The 25,703-nt window shown below is 40.9% G+C and overlaps 2 protein-coding genes across 2 annotated transcripts in view; one reads left to right on the top strand and one right to left on the bottom strand.

Annotated features, from left to right (window-relative positions):
- Positions 1-10,246, bottom strand: part of skic3 (SKI3 subunit of superkiller complex) — a 30,481-nt gene extending 20,235 nt beyond the window's left edge. The window contains exons 1-18 of the mRNA XM_053653982.1: positions 10,172-10,246; positions 9,495-9,573; positions 9,157-9,249; positions 8,307-8,450; positions 7,480-7,571; positions 7,322-7,397; positions 6,824-6,967; positions 4,907-5,005; positions 4,700-4,808; positions 4,333-4,473; positions 3,670-3,771; positions 2,033-2,157; positions 1,837-1,923; positions 1,630-1,733; positions 1,407-1,533; positions 1,085-1,264; positions 872-996; positions 540-790 (exon numbers count right to left, since the gene is read on the bottom strand). Coding sequence (XP_053509957.1) covers positions 540-790; positions 872-996; positions 1,085-1,264; positions 1,407-1,533; positions 1,630-1,733; positions 1,837-1,923; positions 2,033-2,157; positions 3,670-3,771; positions 4,333-4,473; positions 4,700-4,808; positions 4,907-5,005; positions 6,824-6,967; positions 7,322-7,397; positions 7,480-7,571; positions 8,307-8,450; positions 9,157-9,249; positions 9,495-9,573; positions 10,172-10,236 — 2,143 coding nt within the window. The 5' untranslated portion in view covers positions 10,237-10,246. The remainder of the gene's footprint in view (positions 1-539; positions 791-871; positions 997-1,084; positions 1,265-1,406; positions 1,534-1,629; positions 1,734-1,836; positions 1,924-2,032; positions 2,158-3,669; positions 3,772-4,332; positions 4,474-4,699; positions 4,809-4,906; positions 5,006-6,823; positions 6,968-7,321; positions 7,398-7,479; positions 7,572-8,306; positions 8,451-9,156; positions 9,250-9,494; positions 9,574-10,171) is intronic.
- nol6 (nucleolar protein 6 (RNA-associated)) lies at positions 9,622-25,121 on the top strand. Its single transcript, XM_053653990.1, has 26 exons — positions 9,622-9,980; positions 10,218-10,430; positions 10,997-11,113; positions 11,229-11,411; positions 11,628-11,796; positions 12,885-13,016; positions 13,114-13,277; positions 13,603-13,723; positions 14,315-14,373; positions 14,478-14,579; positions 14,683-14,798; positions 15,138-15,315; positions 15,618-15,740; positions 15,820-15,968; positions 16,085-16,154; positions 19,855-19,995; positions 20,096-20,213; positions 20,721-20,875; positions 21,455-21,618; positions 22,364-22,516; positions 22,596-22,693; positions 22,804-22,928; positions 23,806-23,895; positions 23,975-24,175; positions 24,531-24,632; positions 24,718-25,121. Exons 1-26 carry the CDS (start codon positions 9,936-9,938, stop codon positions 24,865-24,867), a joined length of 3,438 nt encoding a protein of 1,145 aa, XP_053509965.1. The 5' UTR covers positions 9,622-9,935; the 3' UTR covers positions 24,868-25,121.
- Positions 25,122-25,703: the final 582 nt, after the last annotated feature.

Raw genomic sequence — 25,703 nt, 5'->3', positions numbered from 1 at the left:
CTTAGTCGGTCTGGGTGATATAGGTAAGAACTGAACAATATATATATATATACATATATTTTTTAAAGAATTTCATTCAAACATGTTCCTGGAGGCTTGAGCATAAAGCATTTCAAATGTATTTATTCAAGGTTAATGAAACGAACCAGAACAATTAAGAGATGATGTACTACAAACCAGCCTGGCCGCAAAAACAGCTAACGGGCTTACTATCTAATTAAAAGAGCGATATAAATCACATTTCAAATCAATTATTTTCTAGTCAGCACTTTGTCTTCATTTTGTTTGTCATGTCAGATGTTCCTCTCGCTGCATGATAGCGGGATGCCAGGCCTAATTTGACAGATCTGCGCTGGCCCAAGTCCAATACAGAAAGAAAAAAAAACACATATGGCAATTTATCTTCATTTAATCTACTGTATCACAATACAAGTGTAATGAATACAAAATTATCATTTAGCTAAATCTGAATAAGAATGTAATTATCAGGATCTACATTTAAAAAAAAAAATAAATAAATAAAAGGAATAGTCACCCACCCTTCAGAGCTGGCACGTACTCTTCGGTTTCTATTATCTGCTGGTACTCCACTGCCGCCTCTTTGAACCTGCCCAGAATCTGCTTGATGGAGGCCATCTGGTAGAGGCTGTAGATGGAGCTGGGCTGCAGCATGTGGGCTTTAGCAAAAGCTTTGAGAGCAGCTGTAAAGCTGTGGCGGTTGCGGTAGGCCTCACCTAAACACTCCCAACACACCCAGTCTTGAGGGTCAGCCCGCAACGCTGCCTGCAGGCTGTAGAACAAAAAAAAACGTTCAGAAATATCAGCTTCGTCTGACATACTTACATGAGGTGTTAATAGGAACGATGCGTACTCTGCGGTAGCCTGCGCATGCTGTCCCACTTTAAGATGATACAGGCCTCTTCTCATCCAGGCCCATTTAGCTGAACCAGGAGTTGCTATCTCTGTCACTGCCTGAAGAACTACTAAAGCAGAGTCCTAAACAATAGACAGGGTTAATAATTACACCATATCAGCTCCTCAATAAGGGTAGAACTGCGAGAGGCGGGACACTCCGAGCACTAACCATGTCTCCCTGCTCCATGCTGAGGTCTACAGTTGCCGCTCCAGCCTCTGCATCAGTGGAGTCCAGCTCAAATGCTTTCTTGTAGCAGCCTCTAGCTCGGCCCTGGTCTTTGGCCACCCCCCTATAGTAGTGACCCAGGTAGCGGAACACAGAGCCACGATGGGAATCCAGCTTGGCAGCCTAGAGGTGCAGTGATGAGGAAATGTAGTCTAGTGAGCTATACGTTAAATGATTACAACAGGTTGGATGTAATCTAATTCATTCCAAGCAGATACCCAGTGTCCCAGTGCAAAAAGAGGGCATGTAACTAAAAAGACATCACCTTCAGCAGATGAGTGTGAACTTTGCTCCTGTCCCTCCGGGTCTCTTCCCCCATGTCCCAATAAAGCTGCCCTAGTAGGAAATACAACTCCCCACTGTCTGGCCTCTGAGACACAGCTTCAATAAAACTACAAGACAGCAAATATATATGTAAATGTGTGTGTACAAACTTTATAACGTACAGTACGTTGAGGGAAATTGAGAAAAAAACAATAAAAACGTACCATTGCTCTGCCTGCTGGTGTTCCTTTTTAGCTCTATGTGTCAGTCCCTTTATGGTTAACCCTTCCACAGAGCCAGGATGCGAGCTCAGCAACTCAGAAGACACCTTTAAAAAAACATGCAGTGGTTTTTTTTTTTTTGTTTTTGTTTGTAATTCCAGGACATACCGCTAATAAAACTGAGACACGATACGTATTTACAGGATGTACCTGAAAGGCTTCTTCAAGCTTCCCGTTCTGTAAATAGGCTCTACCCTTCAACACTAACAGAGCAGGATCGTTGCTAGCGTCTGGCATCTGAAAAATAGAAGTTTTATGTCACGCAACAAATATATGGACCTTCTGGAAAGCAGAACAGAAGGCCATGGAGTCCAGGGTGCGTCTAATTCAACAGTCAGTACTCCACCTGAGAAAGGATCCCCAGAGCTTCATCTGCACTCTGCTCTGTTCCAGCTCTCACCAGCGCCTCCAGCTTTACTCTGATCAGCTTCTGGGTCCAGTCTTCACTAAATCCTGCACACCCCTTCAGCCCTGAAACACACCCAAGTTAAGACTGCTTTTACTTTACCTGCACAACTCGCATTAAATGCAGATCGGGTGTGCTTTCAAGAACTGTTTTTATTTCATCGTCAGGACCATGACTGGATGAAATGTAAAATACAGTGCTTTCAAATGCTTTGTGTTAGGCTTTTATGAAACACGAGTTCATTATGGTTGTATATTGAAGCTGTGATGTTGATTGGCACTTCGCTAAGAGCCATCTACACTACCGGTCAAAAGTTTGTGGACACTCGATGGAAATGTTTCTCATGATGTTAAAAACCTTTTGATCTGAAGGTGTATGATTAAATGTGTGAAATCGGTGTTGTAGACAAAAATATAATCGTGCCGACATATTCATTTCTTTCATTAGAAAACCAACATTTTATTTACAAAAAAAATATTTTTTTAATGGACGACTCGGAGCGAAATATTCGGAATGAGTATTATATATACTTATTATATATACAGAGTATAAATATTCGGCCAATAAATGTCCAGCGTAGGTGTGAACTCCTTTAATACTGTTTAAAAAGCATCTCGGGGAGATTCCTCAAGAAATCGGTCGAGAAAACGCCAAGAATACATTTCTGGAAATTCTCGGCAAAAAGCGTGTCTACTTTGAAAATGCTAAAATACTAAATTATTTAGATTTATTTTGGATTTTTTTTATCACAACATAATTCCCATAGTTCCATTTGTGTTCTTCTAGAGTTTTCATGACTTTATTATTATTATTATTATTATTAAATGTGAGGAAAAATTTTAAATAAAGAATGAGTGTGTCTAAACTTTTGACTGGTAATATACTTGCTTCCACAAGGGTGGAAGATTGACGATTTAGAAATCAGTTTTCTTGTGAAATAATACATCCGAAATTACACAGAAAAGTATTAACAAATAAGGGGTCAAATTTCACCCGTACCGTCAAGTCCTTCTGCTTGTGTAAGAATACAACGTCTACAGATTCAGTGTACAGACTTTACTCAAATAGGCAGCAGCCTGACCAACTAGCAATCAGCGTAGATGACAGAGAAATAAGAGCTCAGTATTCTCCTGCATTTCAAGGAACTTTCAACGAAAATATTTAGTGTGTTTGCCCCACCGTATTGATTATTTCCAATGTAAACCAACCATTTCGGCCATTAGGCTATTAGCATTCTCCATTTCACAGTAAATAGCTAATGTATTTGCCTCAATTACATGCCTTTTTGATTCTATTTGTTTGGCACAAACCAGTAATGAATTTAACATGTATTACACAAACACTTTGGACTGCTTGGAGTTGCACATCAGCACATTAGGATTATAGAGAGGTCACTCTCACATTCACAAGGAAAAATTCTCCCTGAATAACTTGCATATTAATGTTTATAACTCGTGTATATGTGTATATATATATATATATATATATATATATATATATATATACACACACACACACATATTTTCCTTTAACTCCAGTGAGATGTCATGAGTGACGAGCTGTGAGACAAGTTGTACCTTGGCTGGAGGACAGCACACTATCAGAGTATTTGTGCATTTTCAGCTCAGCCTGAGCGAGACTGTACCATCCAATGACACTGGAGCGCATCCGTTGCAGTCCTGCAGACAAAGCCACAAACATACTTCATACAAATAACTGTCTGTTTATTATCAATGTTCCCCTACCCTTCCCAATATGAGGCAATGAACACTTTTAACACCAGTAACTTCTGTTTAAGTGGGTGCAAGTGGACATCCATCCATTTTCTGTACCGCTTATCCTACACAGGGTCATATGAGGGGGCCTGGAGCCAATCCAAGAGAGCTCAGGGCATGAGGTGCCAAACCATCGCAAGACACAATCACACACATTCATACACTACGGACAATTTGGAAATGCCAATCCGCCTACAAGCGCATGTCTTTGGACTCGGGGAGGAAACCGGAGGAAACCCCTGAAGCATGAGGAGAACATGCAAACTCCATGCACACAAGGCAGAGGCAGGATTCAAACCCAGGCAAATGTGCTAACCACTAAGCCACTGTGTCCCTGTGCAAGTGGACATTTATAGGTTTTTGTTGCTTTTCGTACAGCCGAAACATAACCAAGATTCACGCGTTCATATTCTACCACACAAACAATTACATTTTATGGCCACAAAGGTTTAACCTTATACTAACCAAGACCAAAGCTCTTGATAGCATCCTCATATTTCTTGTCCTGGAGAGCTTTTTTACCCAGACCAAAGTGGGCCAGTGAACTGACCGGGTCCAGCTCCAAGAGACGAGTGTAACAGCTAACAGCTTCTTCACTGCAATCATCTACCATCAGACACAAAAGCAACAATCTCAGTACGGATTCAGCACAGGTTTATCAATCATTAACAGCATTTAACTTTATTTAACTTTGATGAATGTTTTCATGTTTGGACTCTTTGTGAAGAACTTAAGCACAATTTATTTTTTTTATAAATCTGCCCGAAATCGTTTTATCTACTAGGATTGAGGTTATTGCCATGCAAAGGTTTCAGTCACTGCTTTGCTTTACCTAAAAGTAAATAATGCTTCCCTAGAACTTCCAGAGGATACGAGTCTTTTGGGTAGTGGGACAGCATGAGATCACACATCTCCTTCATCTTCACCACTTCATGAGGGAGCTGGCAGAGAAATTACAGGTTTACTTACAGGTGTACTTCACTGAATAACCAATACCCAACATGACTAAAGAAATATTGCTGCAAAAGGTGGTACTTACTTTTGACAGGCATTTAATGTAATCTTGGGTGAGTTGTTTATGGTCCTCACTAGGCACATGTTCTGTTAGCTGAAGAGCTTTTTCAAAAGCAGACAGGAGCTGAAAATAGAATATGGATATTTTGTACACGCACATACTTAAGTACAGTTCCCTCCGCAAATATTGGCACCCTTGGTAAATATGAGCAAACAAGGCTGTGAAAAATTCTCTTTATTGTTTAATCTTTTGTTCAAAAATATTCACAAAAATATTCTGCTCTTATGGATATCAAACAATTGCAAACAAAGCACAGGTTTATCCAAAAAAATATTGTGGTTAAATATAGGTGTGAAACAATTATTGGCACCCTTTTAGTCAATATTTTGTGCTACCTCCATTTGCCAAGATAACAGCTCTGAGTCTTCTCCGATAATGCCTGATGAGGTTGGAGAATACATGGCGAGGGATCTGAGACCGTTCCTCCATACAGAATCTCTCCAGATCCTTCACATTTCGAGGTCCACACTGGTGGACTCTCCTCTTCAGTTCACCCCACAGGTTTTCTATGGCTTTCAGGTCAGGACACTGGGATGGTCATGGCAGGACCTTGATTTTGTGGTCAGTAAACCATTTGTGTTGATTTTCATGTATGTTTTGGATCATTGTCCTGCTGAAAGATCCAACCACGGCCCATTTGAAGCTTTCTGGCAGAGGAAGTCAGGTTTTCATTTAATATCTATTGATATTTGATAGTCTATGATGCCATGTATCCTAACAAAATGTCCAGGTCCTCTGGCAGAAAAACAGACCCAAAACACTGAAGAGCCTCCAACATATTTACCCGTGGGCATGCGGTACTTTTCCATGTGGCTACCTCTCTGTGTGTGTAAAAACCACCTCTGGTCTTTATTACCAAAAAGCTCTATTTTGGTTTCATCTGACCACAGAACCCGATCCCATTTGAAGTTCCAGTAGAGTCTGGCAAACTGAAGACGCTCGAGTTTGTTTTTGGATGAGAGTAGAGGCTTTTTTCTTGAAACCCCTCCAAACAACTTGTGGTGATGTAGGTCATTTTGATTTGTAGTTTTGGAGACTTTCTGACCCCAAGATGCAACTAACTTCTACAATTCTCCAGCTGTGATCCTTGGAGAGTTTTTGGCCACTTGAACCGTCCTCTTCACAGTGAGTTGAGACGATACAGACACACGTCCAATTCCAGGTTGATTCATAACATTTCCAGTTGACTGGAACTTCTTAATTATTGCCCTGATGGTGGAAATGTACATTTTCAATGCTTGTGCTATTTTCTTATAGCCACTTCCCATTTTGTGAAGCTCAACAACCTTTTGCCGCACATCACAGCGATATTCATTGGTCTAACCCATTGTTATGGATGACTAAGGGAATTTGGCCTATGTGTTACCTCATATTTATACTCCAGTGAAACAGGAAGTCATGGCTGAACAATTTCCTGTTCCTAGTCACCCAGGTGTACTAAAGAAAATGTAAAATAATCAATGGGAATATACTTCAAATATATTTTTCTCATATGAATTCATAGGAGTGCCAATACTTGTTGCACGTGTGTATATTTAACAAGGATTTTTTTTTTATAAACCTGTGTTGTTTTTGCAATTGTTTGATATCCATGAGAGCAGAGTATTTTTTGTGAATTTTTTTGAACAACAGATCAAACGTTTAAACAATAAAGCCAATTTTTCACAGGCTTCTTTGCTCATACTTATCAAGGGTGCCAATATTACTGGAAGGCACTGTACATGAATATGTTCCAATAAATGGGTTCAAAAAGGTTAAACCGTTGGCCAGAGAATCTTAACGAGGTAGCAGTGTTTTTCGACTTAATCTGTACCTACATCATCTACCAGAATTTCGAATCAATACAGTACTTCCTGTTTACACGATTTAATAATAGCTCACATGTTGCTGTGTCTCGTTGTCCTGCTGTTCCACTGAGCCCAGGAGCAGCCTGATCATTTCTCTCCATAGCTCAATCAGCTCGAAGGTCTCAATCCCATCCTCTGCCTCTCTCACCTGAATGAGGTGCCGCCAAACCCTCGCCACCTGCACGTCACAGACAAGACATTGTGGTTGTTTGGTACAAAATATTCATTACAGAGGGACAAAAAAAAATTGTGATTAATTGTAATACATTGCTGAAAGTGAGTGTTGATTTAAAGCATTCTCGAATATAAAACTACCCACAATCCATCAGTGCTTCTCAATGACAAATATATCAAGAACAGACCTGCACACTCTTCAATTCAAATATTAAAAAGCTGAAAGTCTGCCATTTCCAAATCCATATCAGGATAAAAGTCTGAATTTCCTTTTACTGAATGGAACTCGTACACTAACCGTTTTTGTATTGTATTTCTAACTATAACCTCATCGGTTATCTGACTCTCCTTCCCATACCTGTAAGTAGTTCTTTTCTGTCTGATAGATGTCCACCAACTTCTTGCTCAAGTCAAAACATTTGACTTTATCTGAACTGAAAATACAGACAGTTAAAGCGACAGGAGGAAATAAACGTTAAATAATAAAAGCTCTACATCTTACCCAGGGATACTCACGTTTCATATAACGTTATGAGTTTTTGATAGATTTTGGGCAGCTCGGCTTTGAAGTCTGCTTGATCGCTTTTTTCATACAGGTTTGCAAGGCCCTGTAAAAGAAATCCATAAGAAGATTCACTGTTATGCATAAAAATGTGTTCAACACACAAAAGATCTGTGTACACAGGCTTTACTTTGCTGGAGAAGTAACAAGTCTGTCCCACATTGACATACAGTTCGTCTTCGTTATGGTACCGTATACAGTTTTACACTATACAGGCTAGGTTTCAGTGCAATTTTGGCTGATGTTTTTCTTGGTCACTGATGCATCCTTAACATGACATCAGCAGTGACTGAGAAGATGCATGTGAGACAGAGCAGGTGTAATGAATGTCACCAACGTGGATTATGTACTCTTTCATCCTTCTCCCCAAAATGTCTTTCAGGGAGAAACTAAAAGTAGACGGACTAAGCACATATTGTTCAAGCACAAATTACACAAAACAAGAAACGACAGGACCGTAAATGTAGTGTTTTTGGTTTGAACAAAAGGGTTACAAACACAGCTGATTATCTGACTTTAAGTGTACGTGTGTTTGTGTGTAATAGTTTGCCTCACATCATTCTAATTATGCCATCAATGCACTCTTGTGATATAATGCATTGCTCACTCTCAATAGCTTCATTATTGAGCTACTGACAAATATTTGATTTTAACTCGTTGAATTTGTTTATATTTCTTACCGTTGTTTTATGAATTGCTACACGTATCGGGGAAAACGTTGGATCTAATGTAAGATAGTAGGATAATATATGAAGCTAGTATTGCAGTATTTAGAACCAACCTGCCATGCAAGCAGCTGCTCAGGTTCGAGCTCTGCAGCTTTCCTGTAGGCTGTCTGTGCCTGCTCAGGCTGCTCCAGCTCGCTCGCTGCAACTCCAATAAACACCCAAGCATTGTAGTTATTCTTGTCAAGCTTCAGAACAGCCTTTAGGAACACACACACACACACACACACATATATATATTCATTTTGCACAATATGCACTGTGTCATTAAAACACTATGACTGTGGTGATAAGTCATCACGTGGATCATCAACACTGGTGATAAGTCATCACATGGATCATCAACACCATGGTGATAAATCATCACGTGGATCATCAACACTGGTGATAAATCATCACGTGGATCATCAACACTGGTGATAAATCATCACGTGGATCATCAACACTGGTGATAAATCATCACGTGGATCATCAACACTGGTGATAAATCATCACGTGGATCATCAACACTGGTGATAAATCATCACGTGGATCATCAACACCGGTGATAAATCATCACGTGGATAATCATCACGTGGATCATCAACACCGGTGATAAGTCATCACGTGGATCATCAACACCGGTGATAAGTCATCACGTGGATCATCAACACCGGTGATAAGTCATCACGTGGATCATCAACACCGGTGATAAGTCATCACGTGGATCATCAACCCCGGTGATAAGTCATCACGTGGATCATCAACACCGGTGATAAGTCATCACGTGGATCATCAACACTGGTGATAAATCATCACGTGGATCATCAACACTGGTGATAAATCATCACGTGGATCATCAACACTGGTGATAAATCATCATGTGGATCATCAACACTGTGGTCACTTCTGGGGGAAATGTCTCACCTTGCAGTGTTTCAGAGCTTCTTTAAACTCCTTGTTTTTGATAGCGTCTCTGGCACTTTTTAGAGCCGATTTGACTTCTTTACTTGACATTGTCTATAACAACACAAGGAAAATAATCAGTGTCATCAGACTGTGTGTAAAAATCTGTAGAACTTATCTGCAGAACGACAACGACATAACTTTATTCACTATTCGCTGTATCATTCAGCTCACTGACAAAAAAAACCCAATTAAACTAAAACAAATATACATTTCTAAACACCCCCACCCCAGCTCTATTTATTTCTGACACGCTAAAAGACTAACTTAACATAAACACATTTGTATTTCATTCTCACCACAGTGCACAGCTGCTTCCGTGCACAACTGCAGACTGCGCATGCGCCACACCATGATTCCGTCATCAACCAGCGACGACTGTATATCGCAAAAACAAATAAAAAAGATGTAATTTTTACACGCGTTTAAAGCAGTTGTAATAAAATACATTTTCAAGCTTTTCTGCAACATATTTACTGCTAATTTCCCGCGCTTTAAAATAAAATGCAGCTCCGTTGCAGTCTCAAAGAACCTTGATTGTAGGCGGGACTAATATTTTTCCACCAATGGTAAACGGAAAATAAGGATAACGGACCAATCACAGTTTACAACACGACAGCGCTAGTTTGTGTGCCGCATGTTCTCCATGTGAGAATTTCCAATTGCAGTGGTTACCCGGCATCAATCAATGCATTGTTTTGGATTTTATTACAAAGTATTGACTTTATTCACGGGTTAACATGAAGAGAAAAAATACTGCAAAAGCTGAAGATCTGGAAAATAAGGTTTGATACTTTTATTTCTTCCCATGTACGGTTTTGCTCTAGTTTAGTCAGCTAATACTAGTGTGCATGATAACTTGGTGTTTTCCCCTGCCTCTGTATATTCACAATGAACTCATCCAATCGATATTACTTTATAAAAGGCATGTAAATGGGATAGCAGTTACACTTTTATAGGATTATAGGAACATTACCCTCTGTTGTTGTGCTTTTCTGACTTATGTACTGACTGCATCACAGATGGAAACATTGCACCCATCAGAGGACGAAGAGGAAAGTGCAAAGAAACCCAAAGGATCCAAAAAGACAGCAAGTACACCACTTGGGGAGGATGGTGTCCTTCGCCCACTGAAACTCTCTAAAGGAGAGTTGTACAAAGCCCCTACTGTGGAGGAGCTCAACCAGCTGAAGGAGGCAGAGAGTCTGTTTCACTGCAGTCTGCTCAAAATGCAGGTTAGCACAGCTTTCGGATGCTTTTGACGGTCGACCTGTTCTTTTTCATCCAGAATTTACAGCGAGAATACATGTGCGCAAAGAAGTCGCACCATCGAATACCATTTTTAGGATTGGGAGTTTAAAAAAAAAAATAAAATTGGCCATTTGAGAGACATTCATTTGGTCCCAGTTTGAAAAGTTGGTTATCTTAAGTCACATTTTGGTGTTGAAATTCAGAGGAAGTGCAAAAGTGTTGGTCTCACAACCTATCAACGCCGTCCACTTATGAGGACAATATCTTTCACTGAGCAAATAGCAGCACATGTCACGATTCTTTCTGTTGGCCTGTATCAAACATAATCCGTCTATGTTATTACACTGCCATAGTACAAATGTTAAAATAAACAACACATGGGGTTTCAGCTTGTTGTGTTGGTGTGAGCTGTTCTAATTTAAGAACTTTTTATTGTAGTAAGGTTGATATTACAAGTTGCTGCAAGTGATCTGGTATTTATGGTACTTTACTGGTCATGCATGTAACATGAATGTGACCTTCCTATGTTTTTATTTTATTTGGCCCGCAGATGGAGGAACTGCTCAAGGAGGTGGCACTGAGTGAGCGCAGGAAGAGACAGATGGATTCCTTCATACAGCAAATCACTGATCTTCTGAAATCTGTCCCTGAAACTCCAGTAGTGGAAGTCAGTACCCAGTGTTTAGAGCTCTGTTTGTCGGAGCCAGACTTTACTATTGTTATTCTTGAGTCTTCATGTCGTCACCGTATTCGCTTAAGCTGCTTTTTTGTCTTTTGTCTAGTTGTCAGACTTGTCTTGGTTATCAGAGTCGGGAATTGATGTCCCATTCGTCCTGGTTTCTGAGGAGTCTAAGGGCAAGTTCCACATGGAGCCACCTGACTCTGTGGACCTGATTGGGAGTTATCCTCTGGGAACTTGCATCAAGCCAAGAGTTTCTGTTGATCTGGCGGTCACGATTCCTGCTGTAAGTTGTAGTTCCTGTAAAAAAAAAAAAAAAAAAATTCTTAGAATTAATGAAAGGATTCTCATTTTAACAATTCGATCATGTAGGTCATGCACTCTTCTTAGAATGTGAAGCTAGTCTTCTATAATGCTCATAATAAAGACCAGTATGATCACCACTTTCTGTCGTGATCATTTCAAGAAAATTCATAAGTGCGGTTACGTTGCTTTCTCTTAGAGCATCCTGCACCCGATGGATAGCATAAACCAGAGGTACTCTCGAAAGCGAGCTCTGTACCTGGCAGGACTGGCACAGCACCTTTCCACCTCGCCGTTAGTGGGCCCACTGCATTATTCATGCCTCCATGGCAACCGGCTCCGCCCACTCCTGCTTGTCACACCTTCAGGTAGGCTCTTTCCTCTACACCCTCTGATGGTAAAGAGAGTCCTTTGGAAGTTTGTTGGTCTGTTGTAAAGTCAGAAAGCACAGCAAGGCACAAGTGTGCCTATTATTTAATCTTATTGAAAACTGAGGGAATGTGAAGTGCAGACATTTTTGTATATTTATGTGGCTGCATCTGAATGGCATTCTAGGGGTATATAAGTGCAGTGCATCTAAACCTGCGTAGTGAGCAAACGCAGGGAATAAGAATCTATTTGGGATTTAGCCGATATGAAAGACGGATTATGGGACACAAAACAATTGTAACGAGATATACATGTCATATATTAAGGTAAATACAGCAGCAAGAAAATAAATAGTGTTTTAAAAAAAAAAAAAACTAACAGGCTAGTGAAAAATCTTCTTCCATAATGTCCAGTGTGAATTGCTGTTGGTGCCTTTTTAGATTTTTTTTTATTATTTAATTTTTTTGTATTTTTATTTATTTATTTATTTATTTTTAAAATAGAAGTCTGACTCGACCGATGACTAATAGCGACTGGGTTTGTTGGGTCCCCAGGCGAAAAGGGGTAACTAAATTCAGTATGGGTATTTTGTTATGGTGTGGCTCAGTTGGCAGTGGAAACTACAAAACGTAGGATTAGAGATTTTAAATGCACCATGGCATATCGCACTATGGGGCTGAAAAATGTTTATTTGTTGTGTTTTTGTTTTTTTTTTCCCCCTCCTCCTTTTCTTTGGATGAAATCTGAATTTCATCAGCTTCATGCACACCAGGTAAAAATGACAGAATTTTGACTGTTTCTTCTTTGTGTGAAGATCACCTCGGCACCCCTGCGTGTGTACTATATAAAATCTGATCCGTACCTGATATGTGGTTAGGTTAGTGATTTGCTAATGTTGCCTCTACTTTGATCGTTTATGTCGGGGAGGAGCATTGTTCTTTGGTCACTTTCAGGAGGTTGACCTGTTTAGACTAGTGCCAGGTATACTGTAGACCAAGGTAAGGTGACCAACAACTTGGACTTGGTGTGTGAATGTATTCGTAAAAGTATTAAGCCACGTTATACAAAGCTGGCTGTGTGCCTGTAGGTAAGGACAGCAACAGCATGGTGTTGAGAATTCACGCCATCCCACCTCCGGACTTCCTCAAACCAAGCCGCTTCCATCCGCAGAAGAACAACATCCGGACAGCCTGGTATACCGGCCAAAATGCTGCGCAAGGTAACTTTTTTTTTTTTTTTTGGAGAATGAGTCAGCATATTATGTTCTTTTTACTTGAAGTCTTTAACAGTTTGTTGTGTTTGTTTGATTGTTTTAGGAAGCAGTGAGCCTCCTACTCCTCAGTATAACAGTACGGTAGTGGGGGATCACCTCCCTCGCTCACACCTGCAGTTCCTCAGTGTGCACTGTGATCAGTGCCCTGCCTTTCGAGATGGTGTGGCTCTGCTCAAAGTGTGGCTCAGACAGAGGGAGCTAGATCAGGTAAGTAAAGTCTTGTGAGTGTGTGTATGCTGTTGTTAGCCTCATTTGTGTTAATAATAATAATAAATACATTATAATTAAGTATTATGTAACCATGTCACAGAGAATATGCAAGCCTCAAGAGATGAGTTTTTAAAGAACTTTTGAATCTTGAAATGGTTTCCCAGTTGCAGATGTGATGTGGAAATGAATTCCAGAGCTTAGGGGAAATGTGATTTAAAGACTCTTCCTCACGTGGTGCTAAAGTTCATGTCTGGTATTGCTAGTAGACCTGCTGAGGAGGATTACAGTAAATGGGGATTGTTTTTTTTTAATGTTTCTTTAGGGTGCTGGGTGTTTTGGAGGATTCTTGGCCTCCATGCTGCTGTCTTATCTTCTGTCCACACATAAAGTGGGTAAATCCATGAACGCCTACCAGCTGCTCAGAAATGCACTGCATTTCATAGGTAAGTCCGCGCTTGCTATGAGTGGCCTGTTTTTCTTCAGGTTCGACGCTTACGGTTTTACGTGTTCGATTCAGTGACGGCTGGTCGTGATATTACTTCAGAGGGCTAAAATCCGACATTTGTCAATAGCTCGAAAAAGAGCATGTATATCACAAGGTCTCACTGATGGCATAATAAGAAACACAAACTATTATACACACTTCTAGAAAGATAGGCAGGCATTTGCGTCTCTGTGAGCAGTGCTGTACTGGACAAATACCATGTTTCCTCTGAAAAGCAGCCATGGCAAACAGACTTATGGTTCTGTAATTTGATTGGACATCCTGTCTATCAGTCTATCTCTACTTTTAGTTTCTCTTCCAAAGTCATGTAAATAATCCACCTCGTTCACATTCATTTCACCCGTGATTGAATTGGACATGCAGCTCGTCAGTCATCGTGGAGATCAAATCAAGAGGACGTTTCAGCCCCTGCCTCACTTCTTCATACCATTCTGTATATATTACTGTGACAAGCGTGGCCCTGCTAGCCCATTTATACCAGCCTCCACTGATTACACTGATTTTTTTTTTTTCTTTCTTCCCCCTTCAGCTTCCACAGACTTGACTGAGAATGGTATTACCTTGGCAAAAAACCCAGATTCAAAAGCAGTGAGCAATCATCCCTCTAATACAGTATATTATCTATACTGATCAATCTTTCTGTTTTCTTCTCTTTACACTATGAAGTAAGTGCCTCTCTCCTTCATCATTAGCCTTCTCTGCCCGAGTTCCAAACTGCTTTCCAAGTGGTGTTTGTGGATCCCTCTGGCCACCTTAACATGTGCGCAGACATGACGGCTTGCACCTATAAACGGGTCAGCATTTTAAGAGCGTCATTCTGAATGTTTGCGTATACATGGTATCAAGAAAATGACCTTCGTGTTCTTTGTCATTTAAAGCGTTCTGATTGGTCCACAGATCCAACATGAGGCATCTCTGTCCCTCCAGTTCTGGGATGATCCCACCCTAGATGGTTTCCAGGCTCTACTTATGACCCCCAAACCCATGCTCAGGACATATGACAATGTCTATCAGTGAGTGTCCGACCATTTAATGAATGACTCTTTATTGATCACATATACATTACAGCACAGTGGGATTGTTTTCTTCGCATACCTCAGCCTGTTAGGAAGCTGGGGTCCGAGTGCATGATACGGCGCTCTTGGAGCAGAGAGGGTTAAGCGCCTTTCTCAAGGGCCCAACAGTGGCAGCTTGGTAGTGCTGGGGCTTGAACCCCTGACCTTCTGATCAGTAACCCAGAGCCTGGCAGTGCTGGCTATTTCATATTATCTCTGGAGCTCCTCTGGCACTGATGGCTAATTTGCTTAGGTTGTTATTACGTTCAAGCTAAAGGTTCTGTGTTTTTCCCTCAGACTGAATGATTTGGTGAAAATGCAAGCCGCCTGTAAAAAGCTGAGTCTCCTCAGCAGTCTCATGGACCACAGCGGGAACTACGTTCTTGCTGTGCTCCCGTTCATCTTGTCTCTTCTGCAGCGAGGACTCTCGGACAGGATCCACCTTCTGGCTTACTCTCTTCCTCAAGACCCTGAGGTAAGGACCACTGACATAAATTATGCATAAAGAGCACATCCAGGTCCATTTTAAAAGGAAAAAAAAGAAACGTATTCCCTTGTTATTGTGGATTTTTATTATTTTTCTGTGTGGTGGTTGTTTTTTTGTGTGTTTTCCCCCCTCCTCTCTCTCTGTTGTTTGTATATGTTGCACATTGAATGATGGACATAACCTTTCAGCAACCATCACTAGTCCCTCATGAACATTATGGCCTGATCTTTCCAACATTCTTATTTATGGTCTATATAATGTCATACTTGTTTCTCTCTTGTTTTGTGTAGTGGTCAGTGTATGGTGAACCCCCTATGCACAAAGACCAGCCGCCTGTGTCCATCGGACTGCTGTTGAACCCTGAGCGTGCACTCTCGGTTCTGGAGAGAGGACCTGCAGCAGATAGCCCTGAGGTAAAACTAAGCAAAGTATTCCTGTAGTGTGTGTTAAATAAAAGCGTTTTACAGAAGGTAAGCCTTAGCTCTTGTGCAGGCAGCCGAGTTCCGGCAGCTGTGGGGTTCTCGTTCAGAGCTGAGGCGCTTTCAGGATGGAGCCATCACTGAGGCAGTGCTGTGGACTGGGTCCTCCACCTGCCAGAGGAGGCATGTCCTGCTGAAGATCATCACCCACTTACTGGAACTGTATGTCCACAACAGCAGAAAGAGATTTTATTTTTTTATTTTTTTTTATTCATTTTTAATTTTTTTTTTACAAAGTGTGCTGTATGTGCTACTACATTTGTTTTCTCCTTCTTTAGTCATGCAGATATTCCAAAGTCATGTGTTCGGTTTGTGGGAGGACAAATGGATGACGTCATTAAAGTTAAGGTATATCTTATGATTGTGAATCATATGTGGATGGATGGATGGAATGTTTCATTGATGGATGGACAGATGAATCAGTGGGTCTATGGATGGGTTTAGTTGTTGATGGATGGATGGGTTTAGTTGTTGATGGATGGATGGATGGGTTTAGTTGTTGATGGATGGATGGATGGATGGATGGGTTTAGTTGATGGATGGATGGGTTTAGTTGATGGATGGATGGATGGATGTGTTTAGTTGTGGATGGATGGATGGGTTTAGTTGTTGATGGATGGATGGGTTTAGTTGTTGATGGATGGATGGGTTTAGTTGTTGATGGATGGATGGATGGATGGGTTTAGTTGTTGATTGATGGATGGATGGGTTTAGTGGATGGATGGATGGATGGGTTTAGTTGTTGATGGATGGATGGGTTTAGTTGTTGATGGATGGATGGATGGGTTTAGTTGTTGATTGATGGATGGATGGGTTTAGTTGTTGATTGATGGATGGATGGGTTTAGTTGTTGATTGATGGATGGATGGGTTTAGTTGTGGATGGATGGATGGATGGATGGGTTTAGTTGTTGATGGATGGATGGATGGGTTTAGTTGTGGATGGATGGATGGATGGGTTTAGTTGTGGATGGATGGATGGATGGGTTTAGTTGTGGATGGATGGATGGGTTTAGTTGATGGATGGATGGATGGGTTTAGTTGTTGATTGATGGATGGATGGGTTTAGTTGATTGGATGGATGGTTTAGTTGTTGGATGGATGGATGGATGGGTTTAGTTGATGGATGGATGGGATGGATGCGTTTAGTTGTGGATGGATGGGTTTAGTTGTTGATGGATGGATGGATGGGTTTAGTTGTTGATGGATGGATGGATGGGTTTAGTTGTGGATGGATGGATGGATGGGTTTAGTTGTGGATGGATGGATGGATGGGTTTAGTTGTTGATTGATGGATGGATGGGTTTAGTTGATTGGATGGATGGTTTAGTTGTTGGATGGATGGATGGGTTTAGTTGATGGATGGATGGGATGGATGCGTTTAGTTGTGGATGGATGGGTTTAGTTGTTGATGGATGGATGGATGGATGGGTTTAGTTGTTGATGGATGGATGGATGGATGGGTTTAGTTGTTGATGGATGGATGGATGGGTTTAGTTGTTGATGGATGGATGGATGGGTTTAGTTGTGGATGGATGGATGGGTTTAGTTGTGGATGGATGGATGGGTTTAGTTGTGGATGGATGGATGGGTTTAGTTGTTGATGGATGGATGGATGGATGGGTTTAGTTGTTGATGGATGGATGGGTTTAGTTGTTGATGGATGGATGGATGGATGGGTTTAGTTGTTGATGGATGGATGGATGGATTTAGTTGTTGATGGATGGATGGATGGATTTAGTTGTTGATGGATGGATGGATGGGTTTAGTTGTGGATGGATGGATGGGTTTAGTTGTGGATGGATGGATGGGTTTAGTTGTGGATGGATGGATGGATGGGTTTAGTTGTTGATTGATGGATGGATGGGTTTAGTTGATTGGATGGATGGTTTAGTTGTTGGATGGATGGATGGGTTTAGTTGATGGATGGATGGATGGATGGATGGATGGGTTTAGTTGTGGATGGATGGATGGATGGGTTTAGTTGTGGATGGATGGATGGATGGGTTTAGTTGTGGATGGATGGATGGATGGGTTTAGTTGTGGATGGATGGGTGGGTTTAGTTGTTGATTGATGGATGGATGGGTTTAGTTGATTGGATGGATGGTTTAGTTGTTGGATGGATGGATGGGTTTAGTTGATGGATGGATGGGATGGATGCGTTTAGTTGTGGATGGATGGGTTTAGTTGTGGATGGATGGATGGATGGGTTTAGTTGTTGATGGATGGATGGATGGGTTTAGTTGTTGATGGATGGATGGATGGGTTTAGTTGTTGATGGATGGATGGGTTTAGTTGTGGATGGATGGATGGGTTTAGTTGTTGATGGATGGATGGATGGATGGGTTTAGTTGTTGATGGATGGATGGGTTTAGTTGTTGATGGATGGATGGGTTTAGTTGTTGATGGATGGATGGATGGATGGGTTTAGTTGTTGATGGATGGATGGATGGATTTAGTTGTTGATGGATGGATGGATGGGTTTAGTTGTGGATGGATGGATGGGTTTAGTTGTGGATGGATGGATGGGTTTAGTTGATGGATGGATGGATGGGTTTAGTTGTTGATTGATGGATGGATGGGTTTAGTTGATTGGATGGATGGTTTAGTTGTTGGATGGATGGATGGATGGGTTTAGTTGATGGATGGATGGATGGATGGATGCGTTTAGTTGTTGATGGATGGATGGATGGGTTTAGTTGTTGATGGATGGATGGATGGATGGGTTTAGTTGTTGATGGATGGATGGATGGATTTAGTTGTTGATGGATGGATGGATGGGTTTAGTTGTGGATGGATGGATGGGTTTAGTTGTGGATGGATGGATGGGTTTAGTTGATGGATGGATGGATGGATGGGTTTAGTTGTTGATTGATGGATGGATGGGTTTAGTTGATTGGATGGATGGTTTAGTTGTTGGATGGATGGATGGGTTTAGTTGATGGATGGATGGATGGATGGATGGATGGATGGATGCGTTTAGTTGTGGATGGATGGATGGATGCGTTTAGTTGTTGATGGATGGATGGATGGGTTTAGTTGTTGATGGATGGATGGATGGGTTTAGTTGTTGATGGATGGATGGATGGATGGGTTTAGTTGTTGATGGATGGATGGATGGATGGGTTTAGTTGTTGATGGATGGATGGATGGGTTTAGTTGTTGATGGATGGATGGATGGGTTTAGTTGTTGATGGATGGATGGATGGGTTTAGTTGTGGATGGATGGATGGGTTTAGTTGTGGATGGATGGATGGGTTTAGTTGTTGATGGATGGATGGATGGGTTTAGTTGATGGATGGATGGATGGGTTTAGTTGTTGATTGATGGATGGATGGGTTTAGTTGATTGGATGGATGGTTTAGTTGTTGATGGATGGATGGATGGGTTTAGTTGTTGATGGATGGAGGGTTTAGTTGTTGATGTATGGATGGATGGGTTTAGTTGTTTGATGGATGGAATGTTTCATTGATGGATGGACAGATGAATCAGTGGGTCTATGGATGGATATATTTGTTGATGGATGGATGGAATGTTTCATTGATGGATGGACAGATGAATCAGTGGCTCTATGGATAGATTCATTGATGGATTAGTGGATGGATTCGTTATTTGATGGAAAAATGGATTCTTGGGTGTATGGATGGATTTGTGTCCACATACTTTTGGCCATAAAGTGTATACATGGATGGCTCATTGGTAGACATGTGGTTGTATATATGGATGGATAAATCCATGGTTGGGTAGACAGGTTGAGTCAGTTTTGGATGGATGCCTGCGAGAGAACAGAATAAGACTGAAGGACGATAAAAGTAGCAATCTAGCACAAACGTTAATAACTGCTAGTAGAATAAATATTAATTAGTTGGAGAAAATGCGATTGTAAATAAGTTGAATTTATTTTTTACATGTATTGGTTGTGGTATAATACTATTACTAATATTAGTAATGATGATGTTGACAATAGTGTATTGTTCTTTGAAGTCTTCCATGTATTGTGAGTTTTCGGGAGCAATACACTATTAATGTTATTACTGCTGTTGCTCAGGAGGGCAGAACGGGAGAAGAGGAGAGTCTGAAAGTGGTTCAGTGCTTCGATGATCTAAGCAGGAAGCTGTGGAAGCTGGAGGGTCTGCCTCTGTCCATCACATCAGTGCAGGGTGCTCACCCAGCTCTCAGATACACACAGGTTACCACACATCCACACCTCTGCGTTACTACTTGCACTACTGCTTGAAATGTACAGTCACTTCCTTTACTGTGTTTTAATGTGCCTTCTCCCTGTATAGGTGTTTCCTCCTGTCCCAGTAAAGCTGGCCTACTCGTATTTTGATAGGGAGAAGACTTGCCGTGCTTTGGTTCCACAGAAGGACAAGCCTTGCCCTTATTATATCACTCCTATAAAAGGTAAGGTAGATATTTTCTATGTCCACGTCAAGAGTTAAGAAATCATAATGGCAATATTTTAGCCTGGTTGTTGTTGTTCATAAGTATCAGACCAAACCAGCACAAGAACATTTTCAGGAACGTTAAGCATGTTTCCAGCAAAGAATCCAGAGTCAGTTTTAGTTCTTGAGCCATATTTAGTGGCAATTCTTAGTTCCTGCTGCAGAAAAGGTACTACAGACCTGTAACCGCTGGGTTTCTGTAACCGCTGGGTTACTGGTCTGGTTTCACCTAGTTGTAATAATTGTACAGAAAGCAGTACAGAGTGATTAACACTCTTCCCCTGCGGTATCTGTCTGTGTTAATCTAACCAGTGATTTAATAAAGCAGCATATTCGAGCAACAAAGCAAATCGGAACCCTTTAGTTACTCAAAGTTCATTCATCTGCGTGGAAACACGCCTAAAGACAACATACTGTGTACCTATAGCGCTACAGGTTTTCTTCGTATTTGTCGTTTTTTCATTAGTGATCTGTCACATGGAAGGGAGTGGAAAGTGGCCTAGTGACCGCTTAGCAATCCGCCATATTAAAGCAGCCTTCCACATCCGGCTCGGAGAGCTGCTCAAACAGGAGCACGGCTACGCGTGCCGGCCCTTACCTACACACCTGGACGTGTGGAAGGTAACGTGTGTGTTGCATTGTATTTCTATTAGCATTATTACGTTGTATTTCTATATTATTTTTATTATTACATTGTATATCTACTAGAAAATTTTGCATTAATTAAAAGGTTTTATTTCCTCGATTTCGGTTGTGTGTAAGGTAATGGAAAGGCAGCTGTAATGAAAACCATTACTATTGAATCTATGGATACGGGTGAAGAAAACGGGTGGAGGCATGTAGTTCTGTTATGATTGAGGTGGAGCTAATTTTTTTTTTTTTTAAGAAGAATGTAAACATAAAACTGAAATTAGTGGGATTCAGTGTATGGAAGCATCATGAAGTGCCAATTATAATGGGTCTAGGGAGTACTAAAGCCTAATCATAATTAAATGGCGTGTTTCATGAAATTATACGATTATAACAGGTCTAGAATCCCCCTTAAAACACAAACTACACCTTTTAAGATTTCCTTTCTATATTTCTATGACTAGACAAATTGAAGGTGACTAACAAAGGTTTTGTCAGATTGTTTGAATTATGGTAGTGTTTAACATAATTGAGCCTAAATGTTTTGTTTTTTTTTGGACTTCTGTACAGGACGGACTGGTGTTCCGCATCCAAGTAGCGTACCACCGAGAGCCGCAGGTGCTGAGGGAAAGCGTGACCGCCGAGGGCATGCTGATTCAGCGAGATAACGCAGAAGCACAGGCACTGGAGCTCGAGACCCAGCACAAACCCTTCCTCACCAGCACCCTGCATGGGTACACCATACACATGCACTCACACCATTGTAGTTCTTGCAACCACGAAGACCTCACACTTATATGTGCTACCCGCTGCCTTAGCACTTATTATGCTTATAACACTATGCATTGTGTAGTCCAGATACAGTACTGTGCAAATGTTTTAGGCGCATGCAAAGAAATGCTGTAGAGCAACGATGCCTTCAAAATAATGAAATGAAATGTTTACATTTAAAAAGAAATAACTAAATACCGTAAAGAGGAGTAAACAGTAATAAATGAAATGAAAGTCAATATTTGGTGTGACAAAGAAATAAAAATAGTAGGCTCGGGTAGAATTAGTGCAGTTTTATAAGGAAATGAGCTGCAAGTTTTATTGAGCATCTTGCAGAACCAGACACGGTTCTTCTGCGGACTTTGACTGTCGCTTCTTATTTTTGCAGCAAAACCCAACAGCCTTCATTGTGGTGTATTTTTTTTTGGGGGGGGTGGTCTTAAAAGTGTCTCTTGCATAATATGCTGCTTTCTTTACTGACATACAAATATTTTTCTTTTAACATTTAATTTTGTGCTGGAAATCTAATGTTTGGGAATCTAAAACGTTTTTTGACCCGATCATGTAGACGTCGTAAATACAAAAATATTAAACCAAAAAATAGGGTGCTTAAGACTTTTACACAGTATTGTAAGTCGTTGAGAAGTCGTATATGAAATGAATCACTGAAGTATTATCAAGTCCCTTGTATGTGGTTCGTGTTGTCAGTCTGCAGCAGCAGCAGCCATGTTTCAGCGCAGTTTGCCGTCTGGCCAAACGCTGGCTGGCTGCACAGTTCTTCAGTGGAGATATAATAGAGGAGGCAGCTGATCTGCTGGTAGCCTCGCTCTTCCTACAGCCGGCTCCCTTCACCCCTCCGAGGTAATCATTCCACATACTCTCCCTGTTTCTCCGTATTCTGCTTTTCGCTGAAGATGATCTTGATCGTCTTTTTCTTCAGTTCTCCTCAGGTTGGTCTCCTTCGCTTCCTTCATCTGCTCTCCACTTTCGACTGGAAGAACAACCCTCTGGTGGTCAACCTCAACGACAAACTCATAGGTCAGCACCGTAAAAACCTAGATTTACTCTTTTGCTGTCTGGCTTTAGTTTTCATTCTTTTTTTTTCTCTTTTTTTTTTCTTTTTCTTTTCCCCTTCCTCTCTGCTGTAGCTTCGGACTACACCGAAATCAAAAATCACTTCCTGGCATCGAGGGAATCTTTGCCCGTGATGTTTATCGCCACTCCCAATGATAAGAATGTCTCCATTTGGACCAAAGAGGGACCTTCTGTTCAGGTTTGTGAAGAAGACATTAAAAATGCATGTGTAATGTTGTGGCTAGATCTATAATAATCAAATAATTGTAAAGATAACATACAGTCCCCTCCGAAACTATTGGAACGCCAAGGCCAATTCGTTTTTTTTGGTGCAATACACCAAAGGCATTTAGGTTTGAGATCAAAAGGTGGCTATGAGACGAGAGTTCAAGATTTCAGCTTTTATTTCCTGGTATTTACACCTAGGTACCTAGAACCTTCTAGTATCAGACCACCCAATTTTCAGGTGAGCAAAAGTATAGGAACAGATTAGTCTTGAAGTAAATAACACCTAATATTTGGTTGCATATCCCTTACTTACAGTAACTGCATCAAGCCTGTGACTCATTGACATCACCAAATTGTTGGGTGTGGGGTAAGGTTAAAGACTGAACCCAGTTGAGGAGCATTTCACCGCCTGATGAGGAGACTGAAGTGAGAAATCCTTCAAGACAAACACCTGAAAGAAACCAACAATTTGGTGATGTCAGTGTGTCGCAGGATCAACGCAGTTATTGCAAGCAGGGGATGTAAAACCAAATATTAAGTGGTGTTTACTTCGACTTATTTGTTCCTATACTTTCGCTCACCTGAAAAACTCTCTCCTCATATCCATCTTTTGATCTCAAACACCTCTGGTGCACAGCACAATCAAATGAATTGGCCTTGCCGTTCCAATACTTTCAGAGGAGAATGTAAGACACCAAAATTCAGGCACATTTTGGGCACCGAGATGTTTTGTCTGAAATTAATCAATAACTGTGCTTTCGGCCATTTTTCAAGAGAAAAAACACAGAAAATTGACACTTAAATTTTTTTTTTTTTTATTATGCCTAAAATTCATCTTTTCTCTGTAGATGCTCCAGCGTGTCGTGTTGGTTGCAGCAGAAAGCCTGCGGGTACTGGAGGCCCAGCTCATCAACCCCAACCAAAAACAAGACATCCGGGTTAGTGTTATTGCTACTAATCTTAAAATCAGAGTTTATCTGATTGATCAGGGGTTAGTATAGTGTTTCTCTGTTTCAGGTGGTGTTTCGACCCCCGCTGGAGGCCTATGATGTTCTGATCGACCTCAGACCTAAACAGGTCCCACTGCTGTCCAGAGCTGTGGACCCTCCTAATACCACCTGTCACCCAGGCACCCTGGATGGGGACGCAGTGAGCTCAGGAGGGGCTTTCCCTGTCGTGGATTTTGATCCTGTGAAACTGTATCTGTCTGAGCTCAGGGTTGGTTCCTTATAGTCCTTCCTGTTACATGGCAGCTTTGGTCAACAACCATGAATCAGTGTTAAGGTTCTGATAAACCAAAACAACTGTCGGATGTGGTTTTAGCAGTGTGTACCGCATTGTTGGCACTTGTCGAGCCTTTATTGCTCCAAAAGATGTTAACAGATTGATGGATAGATTAATGAATTAATTCATTTTTTCATTCTTTCCATTACTAATACTTCCTGTGAGTTATTTCCTTTTACTCAGGCACAAAAATATACGTTCGTGTCCAACCTCAAGTCTATTGGTACTGCTTCTGAACCAAGGATCTGTTCTCTGTCACTGATCACATCGTTTCGCAATGTTCTCTCAGGATGCATATGGGGATCTGGCGCTATTTTTCAACGACCCTTATGGAGGAACTGTGATTGCAGTGCTGTGGAAACCCAAAGCTTTCCAGCCTCAGCCGTTCAAGGTTAGTACGAAATGCATTTCATTCCGAAAGACCTGTGTAGTAATTCTGTCTGTTACAGTGTAGCCCACTTTCTGCCCTCCTTTAGACTTCTCTGATGAAAGCCAGACGAGTGGACGTGACTGAAGATGTGGCCATTACTGTCCCTAACATAGAGGCCATTGTGCAGGATTTCCGTATCATCGGGGAGGGCCTGGTCCACAAGGTCGAACTAAGGACTGAGAGATGGGTTGTCTGAATTGGGAAGATCCTTCAGAAGATCATCTGTGTGCTATGGAATGTTTTTGTTGTTATTTTTGTTTAGTTTTTTAAGGATATAACATTTTATGTATATTTCATACAAGTTCTTTCTTGAGCTAAAATGAAGAGAATGAATGAACATGGATTTTTATGAAAAGATGTTCAGTTAATAATAATTATTACGTGATTATTTCGTGTGTGGCTGATTTTGTTCATTTACTCGAAGTAATCATCGGCATGGTAGTTTGGGGCTGCAGCAGGGGTTTGGGGTTCCTATTAACAAATCTATGCATTCAAATACTACATTATTTAGTTGGAGGGGGGGTGTTGAAGAGAACAAAAAAAAACTTCATAAAACTTGTAATGATTATAATGGGAATTGTGTTGGGTTTTAATGGAAACTGTAATGGTCCCTGTGAGTCTCTACTAGTAATTTCTTGCCTTCTATTGGGTGCATGTTATGTTTAGTGGATACCATTAAGGACCGGTGTTCTTAATATGTCCTACTATGTAATGAATACCATTTGGTAATGGGTTTTAATGGTTAACAGCTGATGGTGTGTAATGGTATTTGTAATGGAAACCATTAGAAATGTTGTGCTGGTTTCTATTGTGAGGCTTTTTCCCCCCCAGCATGGATAGCAGAGATTCTCAAAGTGGGTGGTGGTGGTGTTGTGGTTTGAATTAGTTTAATCCAAACCTCAGTAACTTAAAAACGAGTAGGCCTATAAATAATGTTATCTTGTGTCCCGTCGATGTTCAGGAATAGAAGGCTCTATTGCCCTAAAAATAAACAAAGTAGTATTATAAAGATTTATAATACATTTTCTGAAA

Source organism: Ictalurus furcatus, chromosome 22 (assembly GCF_023375685.1).
Source record: "Ictalurus furcatus strain D&B chromosome 22, Billie_1.0, whole genome shotgun sequence".
In the NCBI taxonomy this organism is placed as follows: domain Eukaryota; kingdom Metazoa; phylum Chordata; class Actinopteri; order Siluriformes; family Ictaluridae; genus Ictalurus; species Ictalurus furcatus.
The sequence above is the reverse complement of the archived record's forward strand: the minus strand, read 5'-3'. Positions and strand labels throughout refer to the sequence as shown.

Excerpts from the sequence above, each read along its gene's own strand:
- nol6 (XM_053653990.1), top strand. The coding sequence starts at position 9,936 with ATGAAGAGAAAAAATACTGCAAAAGCTGAAGATCTGGAAAATAAG. Across the intron at positions 11,797-12,884 it reads CCTGCTTGTCACACCTTCAG|GTAAGGACAGCAACAGCATG; the intron begins GTAGGCTCTTTC and ends GTGTGCCTGTAG. Across the intron at positions 23,896-23,974 it reads ACCAAAAACAAGACATCCGG|GTGGTGTTTCGACCCCCGCT; the intron begins GTTAGTGTTATT and ends TCTCTGTTTCAG.